At 42.5% G+C, this 21195-nt stretch overlaps 1 protein-coding gene across 1 annotated transcript; it reads right to left on the reverse strand.

The window, feature by feature from the left end:
* Positions 1-1518: 1518 nt before the first annotated feature.
* LOC145392915 (switch-associated protein 70-like) lies at positions 1519-20964 on the reverse strand. Its single transcript, XM_080267201.1, has 10 exons — positions 20860-20964; positions 13515-13637; positions 10184-10390; positions 9453-9686; positions 8449-8693; positions 6796-6997; positions 5802-5953; positions 4513-4664; positions 3437-3561; positions 1519-1952 (listed from the first exon to the last, which is right to left on the reverse strand). The coding sequence occupies exons 1-10, from the start codon at positions 20956-20958 to the stop codon at positions 1764-1766; spliced, it is 1728 nt and encodes a 575-aa protein (XP_080123327.1). The 5' UTR covers positions 20959-20964; the 3' UTR covers positions 1519-1763.
* Between the last annotated feature and the right edge of the window lie 231 nt (positions 20965-21195).

Below are 21195 nucleotides of genomic sequence, written 5' to 3' on the forward strand. Positions count from 1 at the left end.
ATATTGAAAATGCAATAGAAAATGTAAATAGAAATGTAAATAATTAGTAATATAAGAATATGAGTACAAATACTTGAAGTAATGGCAGTGAAAGTGAAACCTTGGCTCTCTACGTACTTTACTGAATGAGAAATTGAATGCCTGGAGTGAAAATAAACTATTATTACTGAAGGAAACTTATGAATAAATACTGTAGATATATATAAGTGTAATAAAGTAATAGGAATATAAAGTGTGAGTGTGTTTATGAATAATAAAATGACAGAATACCAGCTGGGAACGAGCATGCGTGGGAAGCTCGTACGCACTCGTAACTTACATTGCTTTCACAGTGTTTCTTTTTTTGGAGTATGGATTCCAAACTACTTGAAAATGATAGAATAGTGTTTGTAGTGATATTATCAGGCTGTGGTAATCATATTACGGAGTGTCGGGATGTGTAAAGTGGAGACTTCGTTACACAACTTCAGAAGTCTCCACAAGTCCTACGGTTGTTGACGAAGGCTCAACAAACATCCCAGGAGAAATCTGAAGGTATGTACTCTATGCATATTTAATTTTAATATTCTAGGATTAATTGATTTTTGGCAAATATTTTTAAAAAGTCAGTCGGAGCACGAATATCCCCACGGGAGGCGCAAGGAGCGGCGAAAACATCCCCACGGTGTAGGGGTTGAAAATACATTTATCATCCTGACAATCCCGGCAGAGATATTAGATAAGTTTTGAGAATTAGGGGGGCTAGGTTCTTTGCTGGGCCCCCTTCCATTAATATTTAAAAATATATATATTTATCATCCCAACAATTCCGGCTGAGATATTAGATAAGTTTTGAGAATTAGGGGGGCTAGGTTCTTGGCGGGGGGCCCCGCAAAGAACCTAGCCCCCTGGTCCCCCAAATCTGTAGGTACGCCCCTGGGAGGAGGGGAAAGAATACTTCCCCAGTATTCCTGCTTGTCGTATGAGATGACTAAAAGGGGCCTTTTTGTCTCCAGTCTTTCTCTCCTTACTGTCTTCTGCTCTTCTGTCCTACCTCTCTTCTGGATGTTTCCATATTCCCTCTGCTCCTGCAGTGCCATATAGCTATATTATAGCTTGATGCTAATTCTTCACTATTCCTTCCTTCTTAAGTTGAATGAAATATCAGGAGACGGCAAAAATAACTTAGAAAAGAAAAAATGCATCAGACTGAAAGGGATTAAGTAACTTGAATGTCCAGAGGAAGATAAAAAAAACTAGCTGGGAGGATGGGAAATTGAGGAGTATGTGAGGGAAAGAGGCTTGAAATGACATTAGAATATAATAAGTGGTGATAAGAGAGGCTTTTGGCAACAGTTAACCAGGCAGATATATATCCTTGAGTAATTAAAGAAAAAGCAAAAACAAGCTACGGAGAGAGATGGGATCAGATTTACTGCAATATATAAACATATAGGCAAACAGATAAACAACCTTAAGTTTCCTAGTAAAATCACCACGTTACTGTGATGACATTTTAAATTCTGTTCTTCCTACCTTGTCAGTTTTATTTAGCTTAGGAGAGACTTTATGAACTGGGGGGAGTCAGATACATCCCTCATGAATTCCTTTGGTACCAGAGATATTTCCAAAGTCAAATACAACTATCTGAATCTTTTCCAAGTTTAGTACAGGTGCCTGGAGGAAGAAAAATAAAAAACTTCTGCTTGAAAGAATTAACTGCTCTTCATATATCCATAAACCAACAGACAGACAAATAAATAATCCTCATGTCTTACAGTGAATCAGTTGCTCTCTACATTTCCATTGCTGTTGCCATTGCTGTTGTCATTTGCCTCATCTGTCTTGGAGCGGAACTTGAAAAGACGTGCGGCATGGGTGTTGAAAGAAGAGGAACGCATTGGGATGTTGCCTCGCTCTCTACGCACCGGCCGCAGTGAGTAGGTTCGGGAAGGGGGTGTCCTTTCTTTTACCTGCAGGTGAATGAAGGGGAGTTATAAATAAGGTAATAAATAAGGTCATCATCATCATTATCCGGACCTCCTTTCCCACTCTAGGGCAGGGTGAGAAGTAGCAGTGTCAAGACAGCCCAAGTTTGTCCAATCCAATGGGCCACGCTTCCATTCACACATCACTCAAGCCTCCGGAACCCTGGCTCTGTCTGATATGCCAAAAACTTTCACCACATTCTGCAGCTTCACATAAACATATCCAATAGAGGTACAGTTCTCATTTGAAGGAGTTATACAGAGGGTACAATTCTTATTTGTTCTGTTATTTATCCCCTCAGTTCAATGATGCATTTCCTATACACCTGCTTCTACTGTTCAGGGTAGTTTTAGCTTAGGAAAGACCAAAGGTAGTTTGGCCATGTGGAGAGAATGGAGAATGAGACATTGTGAGTGAGATGGAGGAGGAGATGAAGGATGAGTTGGTGGGATGGAATTGAGAGAGATGTGTGGGAGGGATATAATAATAATTTATTTGGTTTGGCTTATACAATTAGAGTGGCACACTGAACATTGAACAAGTGTTTATTAGTACCAGCCATGTTTGAAACCAACTAAGGATAACCCAATAAGGCCTCGAAGGCATATTTCCATTGGGGCGTGAATTGGAGGAAAGGCAGCCAAATGGAAGAGAACAGAATGACATGGAGGTGATTTGTTTGTGCCCACTTCCTACAGGATTAAGGTGTCTGGCAGTAGACAGACAGTCCTTTCTTCTGCCCGCCAGAAAATGGTGTTGAGTTATAAACAAAGAACAGTTCTCATTCATTCAGTTATTTAATGTATTCAGTCTGGTGATGCATTTTTTGTACACTTGCTACTACTGTACCATGCAATTTTAGCTTGGGAAAGACCTCTCATATTGACGGGGTTACTGAAGATAACCTCTTGTGGCCAATGGCGGCTGATTTTACACTACACAGAAACATTTTGGAATCCAGGGGTTAAAACTTTTCTCAGTTAACTCTCACATGGCAGGTAACAAATGATGTATTAGGGTGGTATAAGTTGGAGGAATGGCAGCCTGATGGTGGAGGACAAAAAGAGATGGAAGCAATTTGTCTGTGGCCACGTCTTACAGGACTGAGGTCTCTGGCAGTAGATTGATAAAAAATGTCTAATGTTTAAGTACAGTACTGGGAAACCTGTTGTCCAATGGTTAACAGCATGCAAGTAACACAACATGGCTGTACTATATTTGTCCCTTTAATTTGGCCTTCATCTTCCCTCTCTCCATCTTGGATGATGAATTGTAACATTAGATTAACACGAATGTGTTGTTAGTCTTTAAGAAGTGCAATGGAAAGGATGTTGAGTCACAGCACTGCATTTTCATTGAGCCACATGAAATAAAGTGCAAACGAATGAAAAATTTTATGCAAAAAAAAAAAAAAAGTTATTTTTTTTCTTTCTTATTCTTCAAAATTTGATAAGTGCTTGTGCATCACCTTCATCCTGGCCTCCAACAGCTCCTTGCCACGCTCAGACATGATTATCTTCTCTCGGGCACTTCTCAGTTCATGATCCAAACGTAAACGCTCACTCTCAAGTTTCCTAAGCCGCTTCTCTGCCTCTGTGTGGACAAATGGAAGGTGTGAGAGGAAGATTATATACCTTGCTGCACTGTGCTGTATTAGAAAACTGGGAGACAGTGACAGTATGAAGACATTGTATGCAGAATTAAATGGGAATGAGTCTACAATATGTAATGAAAAGTGACTGTGTGGGTGTTAGGAAATACAAGCCTACATCGTACCGTACAGAATTTGTGTGGGATGTTTAGGCCTATAACAGACAAGATATGAGTGGGCATATTGATAGCAGCTTGTATAAAAAAAAATAAAATCCTCACTGAGCAAAAGAAAGTAGAAAAACTTGGACAACAAGGTCCCAAACAGGATCTAAAGATGTCTTGTTAAAGTTATACATACATCAGTTTAAATTTTTGTGAAAATGAGGCTACGCAAATTGTGACAATTTTTCAAAGGCTGTGGTAGTAAGCCTCTTACTGGTTTCATTATTGACAAGATACATCATGTCCAGATAACATGACCCATGACTGAATGAGGGATAGAGTGATAAGTTATGGTGAACAAAGATATTAAAATAAATCTCTGAACCCATAAGGGTTTCCAAGTCTGTGACCAGTGTGGAATTCATATTTTATTGCATCCATTGCTGAGTTTGAATATCATTAACATTGTAAATGCAGCCTCACCTCAAAACAACCTGAGTTCCTGCCTTTAACTATAATGTATGTTCAAGTCCTTGATCCTTTAAGTTAGAAAATAAAATACAGGATAATCTGAAGCTACAGCTGCATGTCTGAACATATTCATACTTATTAGATGCGCAGTACAGTACTGTATAGTATAATACAGTAAATCAGTGCACTTAAGTGTGCCTTGCATACTTGAATAATTTTGCATTCCTTACACAAATCTGATGCTCTACAATGGTTTAATGGCTTTCTTTTGTAAAGCTTATTGTAATTTTGTGTCTCATCTTCTTGCATGGATCGTACCTCTTAGCTGGTTGTCTTTTTCTTCTTGCTGGAGTTCAAACTCTTGCCGTTTCTTCGTTTCCTCCTCCAGCATCTTTCTCTGCTCCTCCTGTAGCCGCTCCAATTCCTCTCGCCGCTCCCATTCCTCCCGCAGTACTCGCGCTTGTAAGTTTCTGCGGAAATACGTGGCAGTCTTAGTTCCTGAGGAATTATGATGCAGTCTTTAATAAACTCTTTGAATGGCAGATGCAGTCTAGTACTGCAGAGAGAATGAAAAGAGTGAGAGAGAATGGGAGAATATACTGTATGTGAGCAAGGTGGAGGGAAGGGGATGGGGGAGACAAGACGAAGTGGACAGATATATGAATGAGGACAGTGTGAGCTGGGGGAAGGTCAACCTGATGGTGAAGAACAGGATGATATGGAAATTATATGTTTGCAGTTACCCCTTCTGGAATGAAGGTATCTGGCCATAGATAGATTCAGTATTCAGGTATACTTCTAAGGTGGTATTTTCATCAAGGGATGCTAAAAATTAATTTGAAAGCTGTCACTATACTGAGGGATTGATTGAAAAGCCCTGACAGTCTGAAAAATTCCTTTTCAGGCAAACTAAACTGCCTGGTAGTAGCAAGAATCAAGTAAAATAATTACGATCCTCTGTCTTGTATGTCTATACAAATATGCACTAGTCACTTTAATGGAAAAATGAGTAGTTGGCATCATAACCCCCTGAATCCAGGTGATATCCTTTTTAATTTAATCTTGCTGTCACTGAATGTTTTTATTCAACTCAGAGAAAATAGGCTGTACTGAAAAGGTTGATTAATGTTATATCCAAGCCCTCCGGTTTGAAAAGTCTAACCTAAGCTGAATAAAACCAAGAGATGGCAAGAATAAAATGAAAAAGATATCCTTGGCCTCAGTGGATTCAACAGGTAGCTATTCCAAATGCAATCTACTTAACTACATATGTGGCCATTTTACCTGACAATTTCCTCATCCCTCAGCCAGTATCTCTTAGGTTCTGACATTTTCATTTTACCTACTGATCTAGATGCTGGAGAGGAATTCCTTCCAGTAGTGACACAGATATAAACAAACTTCTCCATTGTCCAGTTAGGCTATACAAATGTCCTTCATCTTCCCTATCCCTAGAACTGAGGATGATGAACTGCAGGAGAAGGGCAACTTCAGTCTGCAGTCCACTGGGTCCACCCCCTCAGATGAGCCTTGGGTCACAATAATCACAACCTACATTTTTCTCAACTATATACTATCCACAGTCCCTCCAAATATAAACATCTTACCTGACAATCTCCTCATCCCTCTTAGCTTGTGTTTCCTCCTCCAGCAGTGTTTCCAGCTGGAATCTGAGTGTCTGCAACTCCAACACTCGCTTCTCCTCTGCCTGTCTTGCCGCTGCCTCCTCCCTTGCTGCTGCCTCTGCCTCTGCTCGTGCCTGCAATCGGTCCATCAGTTAATTCTAATGACAATATTTTCTGTTTACCCCTTGAATGTAATGATGTAAGTTCCCATTTTATCGCTGATATTACCAGGTAATTTCATTCAATTTAAGGAGACATACTACAGGAGTTTTTGAAGGCTATTTTTAATCCCTTCAGTTCCAAAAATCTCTCCTGAGTTAAAACCATTGAGAGATTGCAGCAATAGAAAAAAAAAAAAAAGTCATCAAATTGATGAGGTTAAAGAATCCCCATTCTGGGGCTGGCAGTGGTACAGCTGATGATTTCTATGGGTTGGAAACTAAACAAGAGTCAAAACCAGTTCATTCTTTCTGAACAGTTGCTTGCCTGCTCCAATCACACACTTGCAGACTAACTGAGAGAGAAAGAGTTGTATGTAAGGATAAAACAACTAATCCCATATTACTCACTCCTAGGTGTGGGAGCCCAAGGCCAGGTGGCCGTAGTTCAGTTCATTTAAGAGTAGACAGTAATTCTACTTACCTTGACACTGCCTGATCAGAAAACCACCAGTCATCTGTTGGGAACTGAGCTTATGTAAGGCTGTCATTCACCCTAAGGACATTCTAATCACTAGACTTCCAGGTGCCTTTGAACTGTAACACACATTGCTTTTCTGACATCTATAGTACCGTTAACAGAACAGCGGGGGCTTGGGGAATGTAATGCTACCTTAAGTGGGAGTTCCTAGGAGAAAGCAAATATCACAGAGATTGATAAACCCATAATGTACTTGTGTATTGTACCAAGATTTTTCTCAGTTTAAACTGGTAGAAAAAATTCATATGGACAAAGTTCAAGGAACACAGTGACAAACCATTTTTTCTGCTTCCAGTTCTGCCTGAGTATTTTCAATAATATCTGCTTGTGAGTCCCTCCTGATCCTCTCAGCTGTTTCCCGTGCTTCCTCCTCTGCATGCTCCTGCTTCCTGCTGGTTGACAAAATGGCATGGTATGGCAGTGTGTCATGGGAGTGGTGGATGGCGGTGTCTAATGCTCGCAACCACTCACTTTTACTCCTGAAAAGTAAGTATGGATAATATTAATTGCTTATGTTCTTTGTGCAGAGGATGTATATAGATGTTGCTGTTACTGTTGTTGTTGTTGTTAATGATGTGGGTCTAGATTCTTCTGGATATGAACCTTGTGGACTGGAGACTAAAGATTGCTCTTTCTTACAGTCTATCCTTCTCCTTTTGGAGGATGAGTTTCTAGTGGCTAGGTGGGTAGCAGAATGTGTCTACCAATCCTCCTTACCTGGATTTAATACTATCATGTGGCAGACATATAAGAGGGTGCACCAGTACAACCTTTCATATGTTCTTAACTTTCTGCATGTTACTAAGGTTGCCTCATCGACATATACAGACAGCGCTCATAATCTAGTACTGTACTGTAATAAATGTGTGTTACTATCATGTGCTATCACAACAGGGTGGAGCTGAGTTTAAAGCCAAGTATTGTATAGTCAAGTTGGCCTTCCTTAACACCCTAAGCCACAAGTACACAGTCAAGTTACACACTGAGGTTATCATACTACAGTGTATACACAACTTTTTATACACATCCATCTCTGGGACAGGGGTAGGAAAAATACTACTCAGGTGCTCTCTGAATGTCATACAAGGTGACTACAGTATGGTAAATGGGAATAGGTAATGAAGTTCAAATACTGCATAATGCAGTACAACTAGGTAAACACACACACACACACACACACACACACACACACACACATACACACACACACACACTAGGATGAGAAACCTTGAGAGTACAACACAGGCTACTCTTGAATATGCAAAATAATGAGTCATGGACAAACCAGGTAGCTAAGGGATAGTAAACCAGCCACTTTACCAGTAAATCCCAGTTAGGAGACAGTACATGAGAGTCAGAGGGAAGAGAAGTGTGGTGTGGAGGGAAAAACATCAATGTATCCTATTCTTCTTATGATGATGACGATCATCATCATCATCAACATCATCATCATCATCCCAGAAGGATGGTAAAGAGTAAAACATGATTGAGGGAGAGTCAGACAGGAGCATACCCAGTGAATGAGTCATACACTCATTCACTTACCATTCTTGTTTAAGGAAGTGTCAGACAACAGCATGCCTAATGAAATGGGCTGTACACTCATCTATTTACTATTCATGTCACTGTAATCTTGGCCCTCCTAACATTAAAAGAAATAAGTGGTATATGAAGATAATGCGCTGTATTTTGTACTGCATATCTTGACCATTTAATAATGAACAATGGTGTGTCTGTGAAAACTGTCTGTATTTTAATGAAATCTTGTAGTGTGTTAAGTGAAAGCACATTGGATAAAGAATTATTGTTTTGAGACACATATATTATTTAGTTTCACAAAATATTCAAGAAATATAAAGACAGATGGTTGGTGATAATATTGATGGACACAGTAATGAAATGAAATGACCTCTTCAGATGTGGAGCATACCTGTGGTCTGTTGCAGCAAGTTGAACTAATTTGTTGCTCTCTAGACACAATGTAAACCTACATGTCCTTGCACCTGGCTCGTCAGGAATGTTGTGGACGGTGGCTGCCGGGGAGAGGGCAAGCTGAGCCCCGCCAAGCACGGCTGACATGGTTTTGTTGGATGTAGCAGCGAGCATCCATGGCTTCACTTCCAGCTCTCGTTTTACCCAGATGGGCGCCCACCAAGCCCTCTGGTACACCTTCCCCTAGTGGTCAAAGAAGTTGGAAGATACAGTTAATTCAGTAGGAGAGACATCTTTTTATAGCTGCTTGGGATTACACTGTACTGGATGTAGCTGTCAGCATCCATAGCTTTATCTCCAGCTCCCTCTTAACACAGCAGAAAACCCACAAAGCCATTTGGTAAAACTTCTTGTAGGACAAGAAGTTGGTAAGGAACAACTGAGATTCAGTAGTAGAGGGTTCTATCTATCTATCTACATATCTGTCTGTAGCCAGATGCCTTTATCCTGGAAGGGGCAGCCACAAACAAACTGCCTCCATGTTTTCCTGTCATTTGCCATCAGGCTGCCCTCCTTCCAACTCACACCACCCTCCTTCATACAGTTACCTCTGAGTGCGGTGCTTTACCCAGATGGCAGTCCACTAAGCCCTTTGATACAATTTCTCCAGGCAGAAGACGAAGTCTACCTGGCACAGTTATAGTTGATTTGTTTTCACCTGACAGGACTGGGCCACTGCTACAACTTGACTACTACATTGTGGTTGCTTGAAATTCAATGAACCTTAGTTGTAAGGAATGAATGAGGTTTCCCTGGTTAATAGTTTAATCAACCCTCCAGTCTGACTACATTTCACAATCAACCGAGCTGAAAAGTGTTAGGGATCAGGACAAATGTGGTATAATCTTCAAGAGTAGAGGAAAGGAAAATGCTAATTCCAACAGACTATGAATCACATGCCCATGAACACACCCCTAAAAACATTTCTGAGATCCTACTCACATGTTTTAAGACTTGGTCAACAAAATTCCTGTACATTTCATTAACGGCTCTCTGCAGTGCTGGGGCCTCTGCATCTTGTGCATATCTGCCTTCCAGGAAGGTGAGGAAGATGGGAAATGTGAAGCTTGATATAACGGTGGCCAGCTGGTGGAAATCCCGCACATCCCACTCCCTGCCCAGGTTGGTGACTAGATGGCGTGTTATTTCTCTCACTTCCACAAGCTTCAGTGTCACCTGTTGGCATATGTGTGTCTCTGCTTACTGTACTTATATCTATCTGTCTATCTATCTATAAATACCTTTATATATATATATATATATATATATATATATATATATATATATGTATCTGTCTATCTATCTATTGCCAGACGCCTCAATCCCGTTCGGGGTGGCCACAAACAAATCGTCTCCACGTCGCCCTATCCCTCGCCATTTCACTGCCCTGCTCCAAACTCACAACCCCCTCTCTCATATACCTCTCCACCTCATCCCTCCATCTCATCCTCGGCCTCTCCCTCCCTCTCCCCCCCTCCACCTCAATCACATACACTCTCTTTGTCAGCCTTTCACCCTCCATCCTCTCCACATGGCCAAACCACCTCAGTGTATTCCTCCTAACGCTTCCTACCACATCCACATCCACACCACAACGCTCCTTTATATCCTCATTTGTCAACCTGTCTCTCCATGTGACTCCACAGGCTCCTCTTTAAAACTACCAAAGTTACCTGAGAGAGACTGTTCCTTGTAATGGATCTGTCGGCAAGGAGACAGAAGATACGAAACAGCTGGTACACAGAATCCTCAGAGAGGACTGGGTAGTGCCGTTGGAGCAGCGTGCTTCGGCCCAGCAGCCAGAAGGTGTGATCCAGGGTGTCATGGTGGGGCTTCAGCTCCCCATATGACGTGCTTCCATCGTCTACTTCAGCCAAGACCTGTATGGAGACATCTTATTTACTATACTCTTGTCACTTTAACTTGACCAAGGCCCATAATAAGTACTGTATTGTACTACAGTCTTGTCACTATAACTTGGGGTGCTAGTGAGGGGCCCCTTCTTGCAGTGGCATTGACACAGGTGGGCAGTTTCCCCTCTTGGTTATGCATACACCTTTCAGTTCCCTTTGTATCCCCTGAAAGGGGACGGTAAACTGTAGGCAGGGGACAGCCTCAATCAGCAGTCTGCTGGTTTGACATATGAACCTAGGGTTATGACTACTGTACTACCATAACTTGGCCAAAACCCGTAATAGATCTCCCTTCCTATACATCTGTCACTTTAACTTGGCCAAGACCTGTAATAAATATCTTCCTTACTATACTTCTCTCACTTTAGCTTGGTCAAGACATGTAATAAATATCTCCATTACTATATTTCAGCCAGTTTAACTTTGTCAAAATCTTTAATAAATACAGTATCTCCTTTAATATACTTCTCTCACTGTAACTTGGTCAAAACCTATAATAATAATCATATCTTTTATTATACTCATTCATTACTTGGCCAAGACCTGCAATAAACATTATAATCTCGCCTCTTTAAGTTAGTCAGCACCTGTAATAAACATCTCCAATACAATATTCAGTACTCTTGTCATTTTAATTTGGCCACGACCTTTGGCAAACCGCTTTACTATATTACTTTAACTTGCGCAAGACCTGTAATAAGGATATCCTTTACTTTTATCATCATCAGTTGGACTAAAATTGGCCTCTCTTGATCTTGAGTGCTGAGTTGCAACAACAGATTAACAGTAGAAAATGGTGCTCGTCAATTAGTGCTGTCGAAATGATGTTGAGCCGTGGCATCTGTATTGACCTTGTCTGCTACTGAGCTACGTGAAATAAGTTACGAAAGAATGAAAATCTAGGACAAGGTAAGGTGAAAGAACTATGGTGCACGGGAAAACGAAGAACTGAAGCACGGCAGGTGGCTGGAAGGAAGGAGGAAGGGAAAAAGGAAGGAAAAAGGCGAGAAAGGATGGAAAGAAAGAAAAAGCTGGAATACATCACATATCCTTGCTGTAATTCACATTTTTTTTTATACTGTTGATATCACGCGCGTAGTGTATTAAAAACGAAGTGCAAAACGGATTTGCCAGTTTTTCCCGATTTACAGTATCCTAACAGTTGCATGACTGATGGCAAGCAAGCCTGAGCAGCGACGTCACCAGTGGGAGAGTAAGGCCCTATTCACAAAATTTCTCACTATAGGGACGGTCACGCTCCAGTCACGCTCCGCTCACGGTCCTGGTGCATTCACATGTCCGGTCCACTCTCGTTTTGCTCACGGTCTCGTCATCCCCTCTCCCTCAACAGTAGAAGAGCCACCACCATTGACGGAGGATGTGTGACTTTTTACGAGCCGAGATGGCAATGATCGCCATTTGCACTGGATGAAAACGAAGAAGAAAAAGTAAGAAAAGAGAGTGTGGGTTTATCCAATCTTGCAAGATAGGAAAAGTGAAGGGGAATTCCATACACTGTTTCCTCATCTGACTGATGAAAGTAAATTTCACTATTTTAGAATGAACATTGGAACATTTGAAAAAATGCTTCAGAAATTGAGGATGACCTGAAAAAGGAAAACACATCATTCAGAGGGCTGAATGAAGACCGGAGCGGAGCGAGACCGTGGCGGGTATTCACAGTGTTGGTTCGCTCAGCTTACGGTCCACTTTCGCTCCGGTCAAAATATCTTTTGAATGGATCGTGAGCGGAGAGAGAGCGGAGCGTACCTTGACCGGTACTGACAGTGTGAATGCTTCCACTGAAATGCATTTATATTTGACCTGACCGTGAGCGGAGCGCGACCGTCCCTATAGTATGAATTGGGCCTAAACATGGAAGTGGTAGGATCGGAATACGGAGTCTCCAAATACATTTTTTTTTGGTTTGTTTAATTTTCTCAGAAATTACTAAGACATCGGAAAGTGAGTCCAGAGCTGCTCAAATGTACAAGGATAGTTTGAAGCCCAAAGTGAAAACGTTATTCAGCGGAAAATAATATATTCAGTAAAGATCCGTGTGGGCTGAACAAGCTGACCAGTGAGTGATACGTCCGTACTGTAGCCGAGCCCAAACACAAGATCTCAAGTGTTCATGGAAACACTGAAACTACCGTATTTGGAAGGTGGTCAGACAACGAATGGTAAATGCGTAACTGCGAAAGCCAAGGTAAGTCAGCTTTCAGTACCAATTTATATTTCACTAGCGGCCGTAGGCCTATGCTTAACGATTATCAGTAAGGTCAACCGCTGGTGTGATGACGTAGGCCTGTGCTAAACACTATTCGGTATTATTTTACAAGTTGCCAATATGCGGTTCAAGGATATTACCATCATAAACGCCTAGTATAACTCTAAGGTAAGCATTCCGCTGCGGCAGGTTAGGTTAGGATAGGTCCAGATAAATATACTGCACGACCTAGGGAATGCATTGGCGACTTGTAACAATTTACCCACTTTTCATGCACTGCTTCATATCACCAGTAAGACCGACTTCTCCATGGTGCGATGAGGTCAAGTAAAATCCCTTTGCTATTCTGTGTTGAAACCATTCCTTTTATTTACTTATTTGCAAAGTTAGTATTTCCATAGTTAAGGGTGGATCATTAAAAAGGTAAACTCTCTCTCTCTCTCTCTCTCTCTCTCTCTCTCTCATGTGTCGAGGGAGGAGGGAGATCCCCAGTGTGTAAAATGTGGAGATAACCAGTGGAGGAGCAGAATGGAAGAGGTGGAAAGTGAACATGCGGAACTGGGATTGATGGAGGAGGGTGCAATGAATAAGTCAATGAAGACGATGTATATACAGTATAATAGTGGTCCACCGCGAACAATGAAGGGGGGTTAGAAGGAGTAGGAAAAGAGAGGGAGGAGAAAGAAGAAGAGGATGGGGACGAGGAAGAGTTGATGTACCGGTTGAAGAATGAGGTGGTGGTGGTGATGATGATGAGGAAGAGGAGGACGAGGACGAGTAGAGGTGCCGGTAGAAGAAGGAGATGATGGTGGTGATGATGATGATGATGATGATGATGATGATGAAAGTGGAGTAACAAACCTCGTGTGTGAGGAAGTAGAGATACTGGTCGAAGGTGAGATGCGTACAGCTTAGGTACTCGGCAATGCAGTTCTCCACCCGCCGCTCCACCTTCAGTAGCACACCCACGTTCTGCGTCAGCACCTGTGTTATTTAGATTGAGTTACAGTAGTTGGTTTTATTTCATCTGATGGAACTGAGCCACTTCCACAATCTGAATACTAAGTAATGGTTGCATGAAATTCGACGTCTTAGTCATGAGGCAGGAATGAGTCTTCTTGGTTACTTTTCAAAGCTGGTACTATAAATTATGAAGAGGGTTATGACAAGTGCTAGTAAGTTGATGCAGGGTAGACACTATAGTAACGCTCAGCCGTCCTTGCGACACACCAGAACTGAGATGGGTATATTACGAGTATATGGACCACCCAGTATATAACCCCTCCCCCTCCCCTCCCGTGTCAACACTCCATTCTACAGTGGTGCCCCAGGCGTCCTCCTGAACAGGGGACAGTCAGTGTCTTTAACTCACGCCTCACTGCAGATGGGAAACGCACACACACACACACACACACACACACACACACACACACACACACACACACACACACACACACACACACACACACACACACACACACACACACACACACACACACACACACCACTGCTTGTACGTCTGAACTTCCCGACGTCACCAGTGCCACACACTGAAGAAAAAAATACATAATTTATACAGATATGATAATGAAAAAGTCTTAGTCTGTTCATGTCGACATGGAGATTTCGTAAGACCTCTTTCTCTGCAATTTGATCTACATATCACACCTCAGTAGTCCTAATGTGTAACTGATGCAAACTGTATCGATATTACAAAAACATAATTAACGGATAAGAAAATATTAAGGTTCAGAGCAAAAACTAAATCGTATTGGAAGAACCACTACGAAGTTTTTCATGTCACACAAAAATATAACAAGTACACTTGATACATAAAACGTTCAGGAAAAGTGAAGTACGAATGTTGTGCTTTCCTCTTAAGAACCTGATAGAAGAATTACACATTTATACATATACATTCTTGGGCACACACACACACACACACACACACACACACACACACACACACACACACACACACACACACACACACACACACACACACATTGCATAAAAGCACACTGGCCTGTATGTACACACGGGTTGAGACGTACACACATCTACTCCTTATGCGGGTGTGGTGGTCCCCAGTTACTTCAAGTGGCTGTTGTGTTGCCTCCCTCACCCTCACCCTACGTTCACCCTTCTTTCCCTCACTCTAATTCTCTCTCACTCTCGTTTCATTCCATAACCTTCCTTCCTCAGTCTTACCATCACTCGCTCCTCTGTCCTTCTTCACCCTGTTTCACTTTCACGTTCAACCTTATTTTCCTCACCCTCCTTCGCTTTCATTCTCTTTCACCCTTACTTTCATCCTTAACCTCCCTCACCCTCACACTCTCCACTCTTCACTCACTCATTCCATCCTTCACTCTTCCTTTTCCTTCTCTCACCCTCACCCATTTCCCTCTCCCCTCCCCCCTCACGCTCACACCATCACACCTTCACGCACTTGACTCTCTCTCTCTCTCTCTCTCTCTCTCTCTCTCTCCCCCCCCATCCTTCCTTCTGTACAGACAGACCTTCATTTTATGCCCGCTTTTTCCTGTGCACAACCGACCGTTCTCAGTAATCTCTCTCTCTCTCTCTCTCTCTCTCTCTCTCTGGCGCGCGGTCCGTACTTATATTTTCCAGCCAAGCTATTTTCCTCTGGGTTAGGTGTACTTCCTTTTCTTTGCCTGTTTAGCTGGTGGGAGAGATGGGTGGGGAGAGCCTTTATCTCTGCCATAATTTTATTCTCTCATTAGCAGAGTAGCAACTTGTACTTGGTAACTTCATTCATGGAACCTCCTTGGTATGGATTGCAAGATTTTTTGAGGTGCTGCTTGTCCTTACAATTCTGTCTGTCTGTCTGTCTGTCTGTCTGTTTGTTTGTCTCTGTGTGTGTGTGTCTGTCTGTCTGTCTGTCTCTCGTCAGTAGGTCACCACCCTCTCCCCTGACTCAGGAGGTCGTGGTTTAACCGTTCCTTAAGTGGGGTCCCCTTGTGCTGTCCCTTTTGTGGTCTCTTTCTCTCTCTCACACACACACACACACACACACACACACACACACACACACACACACACACACACACACACACACACACACACACCAAACAACCTTAACTTCTCCATGTTGAAGCATTAAGTAGGTAGGAAAACTGCGAAGGCCGTCGACAGATGTTAACAATGCATAAAGTTCTCATTATATTTCGAATTATAACTGACTGGAGCCTTCCTTCACAGCACTTCATCCATTGCGGTTTAATTTACATGTTACACTCTAAAATTTATTTGAATGTTATGTAAAGGAAGGTCCGTAATTAGCGTTCCACTTGAAACTCATTCAGTGGTATCGTGTGTGATGGGAACGGCTCAGTCTGCTGATGTGGGTGTGCCAGTGGGAATAGGAGGTGAGTAAATGACGCATAATATATACTGCTAGCGCTGAATGAGCTGTACTCGCAACACGCAAGTAATCCTGGCAGTCTGGGAGAAGAGCTTTATATACGAAGGGTGATCAGAAAGTAATGACAGTTCATGCTATAACATGAAAACCTTGAATGATGGGAGGTAGGGGAGCAAGGAGAGTGCAGAGTTGCCTGTCCTTACGAGTTTGAACTTGTCGCCGTATGCCTGACTTTTCTTGTTTTATTGTTGTGAGTGAATGCTTCACTCTTGTTTTTGCTCTCTGGCCAGAAACATGGATTACTCGAAAGAAGGCTGCAGGTTCTACATTTTTACGAGGTGGAAACTGGGAAAGAAAGCAACAGAGATTCGAGGGGAATTATTCCAAGTTTATCCAGACACTACTCCTTCCCTGGAAACTGTTTCCCGCTGGATTCGTGCTTTCACAGCAGGAAAAACTGAATTGAAAGATGAACAACGCTCTGGACGCCCCCGGACATCCGTGACCGAAGCAACAACTGTCCGTGCACGGTCCATCATTGACGAGGATCCAACTGTAACTCTTAGGTTCTTAGCCTTGGAGCTTGATATCAGTTATGGGAGTGCATATGACATCGTGCATGAACAATTACACCTGAGGAAGAAGTGTTGTCGATGGATACCCCATTTGTTGACTGATGAGCAAAAGGCTGAACGGGTGAGGATTTGTCGTGTCTGGCTTGCTGAATTTGAACCAAATGGTCCAAAACGGTTCTCAGATGTTGCTACTGGAGATGAGTGTTGGATTTCATTCTTCACAACCCGTGACAAGCAGTCAAACATGGTGTGGTTGGGCGATGAAGACCCTCGACCTCAGATTTTGAAGGAAGGATTTCACAGCCGGAAGCGCCTTTTCACCATCTTTTTCAATTCTCAAGGACCAATATGCGTGGATGTGATGCCTGAAAAGTCCACTATCACAGCCCAATACTACACAGACCAGGTCCTTCCACAAGTCTTGGAACACAAGGCCAACACCGCACCAACCCGCCGTCGGTCTCGCCTTTTGCTGCACCACGACAATGCTGCACCCCACAAAGCTCGCCTCACTATGCAGTACCTGGAACAACAAGGTATAACTCTGCTCCCCCACCCACCCTACTCCCCTGACCTGGCTCCCTGTGACTTTTGGTTGTTTCCAAAAATTAAATCTGCCATCGCTGGGAAGCAATTTCATCGCATCCAAGACTTGGCACGGACCGTCAATTCAGAACTCCGAAGTATACCGTCTTCAGAGTACCACGCTTGCTTCATGAAGTGGAGAAAGAGAATGGAACGCTGCATAGAGGTTGGAGGGGAGAACTTTGAAGGAATGGGAGTCATAGTTTGATAGTTCTTCATGCTAATAAAAGTTTATGGACTCACTGTCATTTCTTTCTAATCACCCCTCGTACACGCCACCCTGTATATCTCTGTAGTAGACATAGTTTCCATAAATAACATACCAGACGATATGATGTAATGCGTACCATAGTATAAGTAGGCAAGGAAGACGTGTTACGACATCTCCAGAGCCTAGGAGTACCGGTACCTAAAAGTCAAATATTTTCGCACCTTTTTGCCACCAAGATCACAGTAAGTCATATAAAAAGGGCCATTTTCTGTCAGTTCGATGACATTGGTCTGTCTATCTGTTTGTCTGTATCTGTTTATCTGTTGTCTGTCTTTCTGTCTCTATGACCCCTAAGGGTAGTCCCAAACGAGTGGCCTCCTTCCTGAAACGGAGGACGAAACTTGAAAGCATTTTCCGGAAAAATGCATATATTTCTGAATGCCGCCCATAGAGGAGTTATACACAACAAAATTATGAAATACCCAGTCAAAACTATTTTTCATTAGGTAACACCCTAATAGGGCTACCTTTAGGCTATCGCTCATTTATGAAACCATCGATCATTGAAGACAGTTTTTCGATCGGGCGTACAGTCAGATGTAAAAGTTCGTTCGCCTCCCTTGGCTCTTTAATCGTTGTAGTCACAAGTGCATATTATTACCCACAAATGGATGATACTCATGTACTTCATTCCACTGCACGACACTGAAGGGTCTATGAATTCAGCGATGATACAGAGGCAGGAGAGGTGAACGGCACGATAGTATTTAAGTATCTGACTTTGCGCCATCTCGATCTGTGCCACTTCAAAAATTACAGTGTGAGGGCCCTGGATGAAACCGAGGGTGAGGGAGGATAATATATGGTTCAGTCCACTACGCCACATTGAGACGTCTAGGAACTGAAATAGTGGCAGGAGAGGCGAACGGGTTTTATTATTTGACATTACGCCATCTCGATCTGCGTCACTTTAATAATTACAGTGTGAGGGCAGTGGATGAAACCGAGGGTGAGGGAGGAGGAGGGAACTGGTTTGGCCGCCCCCTGGGAGACCTGCGTGGCCTTGATGTGGTTCACAGACACATACGGTAAGGAGCAAGAGTCTCGAACTAGCTATAGCGTGAATGCTCTAACCCGAAGATTTGTCTAATCCCCTTTCAGCTCAGTTAATGGCCAAGTGAAGTCAAAATGGAGGACTGATTTGATTAGTAACCAAGGAGACTCATATTCCTACTGCAGAACAAAGGCTCACCGAATTTCTTACAACCACTACTTAGTATTCAGTTTGTGGGATTGGCCCAGTTCCGTCAGTTAGAAACAGACTGACAGTATCAAATTTCCTGTCGCATGATTCGTAAGTATATTTTTGGAAGAAGGGGAGGATCGTTATTTTTAGATGGAATATGAACCTTTGCCGCACCTCTTCTCAAGCAATATATTTTGCATATTGCAGATTAACTCCCTCAGTACGGTGACGCCATTTTATAGTCTATTCTTCCTATGTCCAGGTGAATTTACTCAACTTAGGAGAGAAATCGAGTACTGAAGAAGTTAATGAAGGCTATTGGTAATTTAATCTCTGCAGGTCGAAGTCTATTGTAATATAAATAAATCGACTTGGAATAAAAAGAATATGTAAAAAAAAAAAAAGAGTAAAATGTAAGGCACGTCAATGGATGGAAGGGGTTCACACTTTCTTATATGTTACTGATGTTATTTTACTAATCGACTTTTTTTTTTTTTTTTCATCAGACGAGGATGCTGAGGTGCACGGTGTAGACTAAATTGCTAAAGAAGAGGTTACAAAATCTCCAAAAGCAGCTTATAATAAGAAGTTTAGGATCAGATTTCGTATTTTAAGTAAGAAATTAAGGTGTTTTTGGACGAAGAGACGCTGGCATAGTATACTCTTTTCTTTCCTCGTCTTTCCTGTAAATAACAAAGCTTCGTTACGACAAGGAATTGAATGCATATGTCGGTTTGTGCCTACGGATCCCGGTTAAGACTCCTGTGACTCGCTGTCAGCTGAATAAAATCGTCAGCCGTTAACGGGCAGTGAATAATAGTCGTTCCATCCATGAGAGGGTTTGTAGTTGGCTTAATTACCGTACTCCTTTATCTCATTACCTACCTATCTGACGCCTTAATTATTTATCTATCTATCTATATGTGTCTCTCCATCTGTCTGTCTATGTATCTATATCTACCTATCTATTTGTTTGTCTATATATCTATGTGTCAGTTTATCTGCTTCATATTAGGAGTGGCTTTCGACTAGAGGACTGTTTTCTAAGTGGCTTTGGAGGTTTCTTAGCACCATTTTCTTATTGGTTTATTCTGATTGTTACAAATAAAAATCCTCTTGTAGCTACCGTACTGTAATGATGCAAACTGTGTCAATATTAAAGTGATACAAGTAGCACAGAATAGAAGGTTAAGGTGTAATATACAAATTAAATCACAAAGGAGGAGGTGCCACAAAGCTTTCTTAGCCGTTTAGAATACGGACTATATTGTTCCTCCTAAGTAAAGACCTCCTCTTCCCGGGACACATCATCATCATCATCACCACAACACACCACATCCCGTACCGGTAAATATTTTCCCCTTCTTGTCTCCACCATAAATTGGTTTGGGTTGCACGATGACGTAGAGAAATGCATTTTTTCCTCGTGGTCATCTTGGCTGAATTCCGAGACTGTAATGATTTTAATCTTTGTCTCATTCCATCCTAGTATATATATTTTTCACATTTTAACTCAGCTTCAGGAGCCTACAATAGTAACTGAAAATAGTAAGTAGGCAGTGAACGCTATGTGTTTCTGTAAAGTATTACCTTCCTCTCGTGGTAGCAAATAAGTATATACCGGTATATACTGTAATGTGAAACAGGGACAGGATTCTCGAATATATTTCCATGTTATAACTTCGGTTACCTTATACATGAAACACTAGACACATGGGACTCTGCATTTTCCTTTCCTTGTTTTTCATACATATACTAATTTTTTTTTTTTTTTTAAAGGAGGACTGAGAGACATGTATGGATTCTATACTTTCCTTTCCTTGCCCTTCCAGGGAAATGCCGGTAAACGCACAATTTCAACTCGGTACGGTCGTAAGTGTGACCTCAGGATCATAGGTAGTATTTCAAAATGAAGTGGCCAAACATGATTATGGGAGGTCCGCGGGCATTACCTAAGAAACTTAGGGTGGGCAGGCAAATTTCAGAGGTGGCCAGTCCCTATCCGGCCCCCACTCCTCTCTGGCTACGCAGCTGGAGGGAAGACGTAGCGTAGTTAAACGAGCACTTGGTAGGGGTGACACTGGAGGCCAAGGGAAGTATTCAGTAACGGGCAAGTGTCAGAGGTCGCGGTCACGGAGTCCCCCCCCCCCTCCCGGTACACACTGCCATCACACCGCCACACCACATTACCATACTCCTACCTTGAGCTGACTTTTGGGCACCACGCCGGTCTTCTGGTTATCGAGGGCGTCGAAGGCGAACCAGAGGCTGTTAGCGACCAGCTGGCCCAGGGTCGCCATGACGGGCCGCCGGGGACGAGTGTGAACCCCACCAGGCCGACCCAGCCCACCTTGTGCCAGATGCTACTCCGAGTTAATACAGTTGTTTTATTTCGTTCTCCACGAGGCTAATAAACCCCACGGGACGCCCCAGAGGAAACTAAAACCCACTGTCTGTCACTGGGCAAGGCGCGGGTGAGGTACGTCAGGGCGGGAGGCTGAGTAGGGGTAAAAAGTTTGAGCCCCGCTAGGCAGACC

Source organism: Coenobita brevimanus, chromosome 23 (assembly GCF_032717465.1).
Source record: "Coenobita brevimanus isolate Jiangsu-jjx chromosome 23, ASM3271746v2, whole genome shotgun sequence".
Classification (NCBI taxonomy): Eukaryota; Metazoa; Arthropoda; class Malacostraca; order Decapoda; family Coenobitidae; genus Coenobita; species Coenobita brevimanus.

What these genes read in the sequence shown, in the direction of transcription:
- LOC145392915 (XM_080267201.1), bottom strand. Translation starts at nt 20,958, where the DNA reads ATGGCGACCCTGGGCCAGCTGGTCGCTAACAGCCTCTGGTTCGCCTTC. An exon ending in TTGACCAAGTCTTAAAACAT is followed by an intron (nt 8,694 to 9,452) that starts GTGAGTAGGATC and finishes TTTGACCACTAG; the next exon opens with GGGAAGGTGTACCAGAGGGC. An exon ending in TGTTGGAGGCCAGGATGAAG is followed by an intron (nt 1,953 to 3,436) that starts GTGATGCACAAG and finishes ATTCACCTGCAG; the next exon opens with GTAAAAGAAAGGACACCCCC.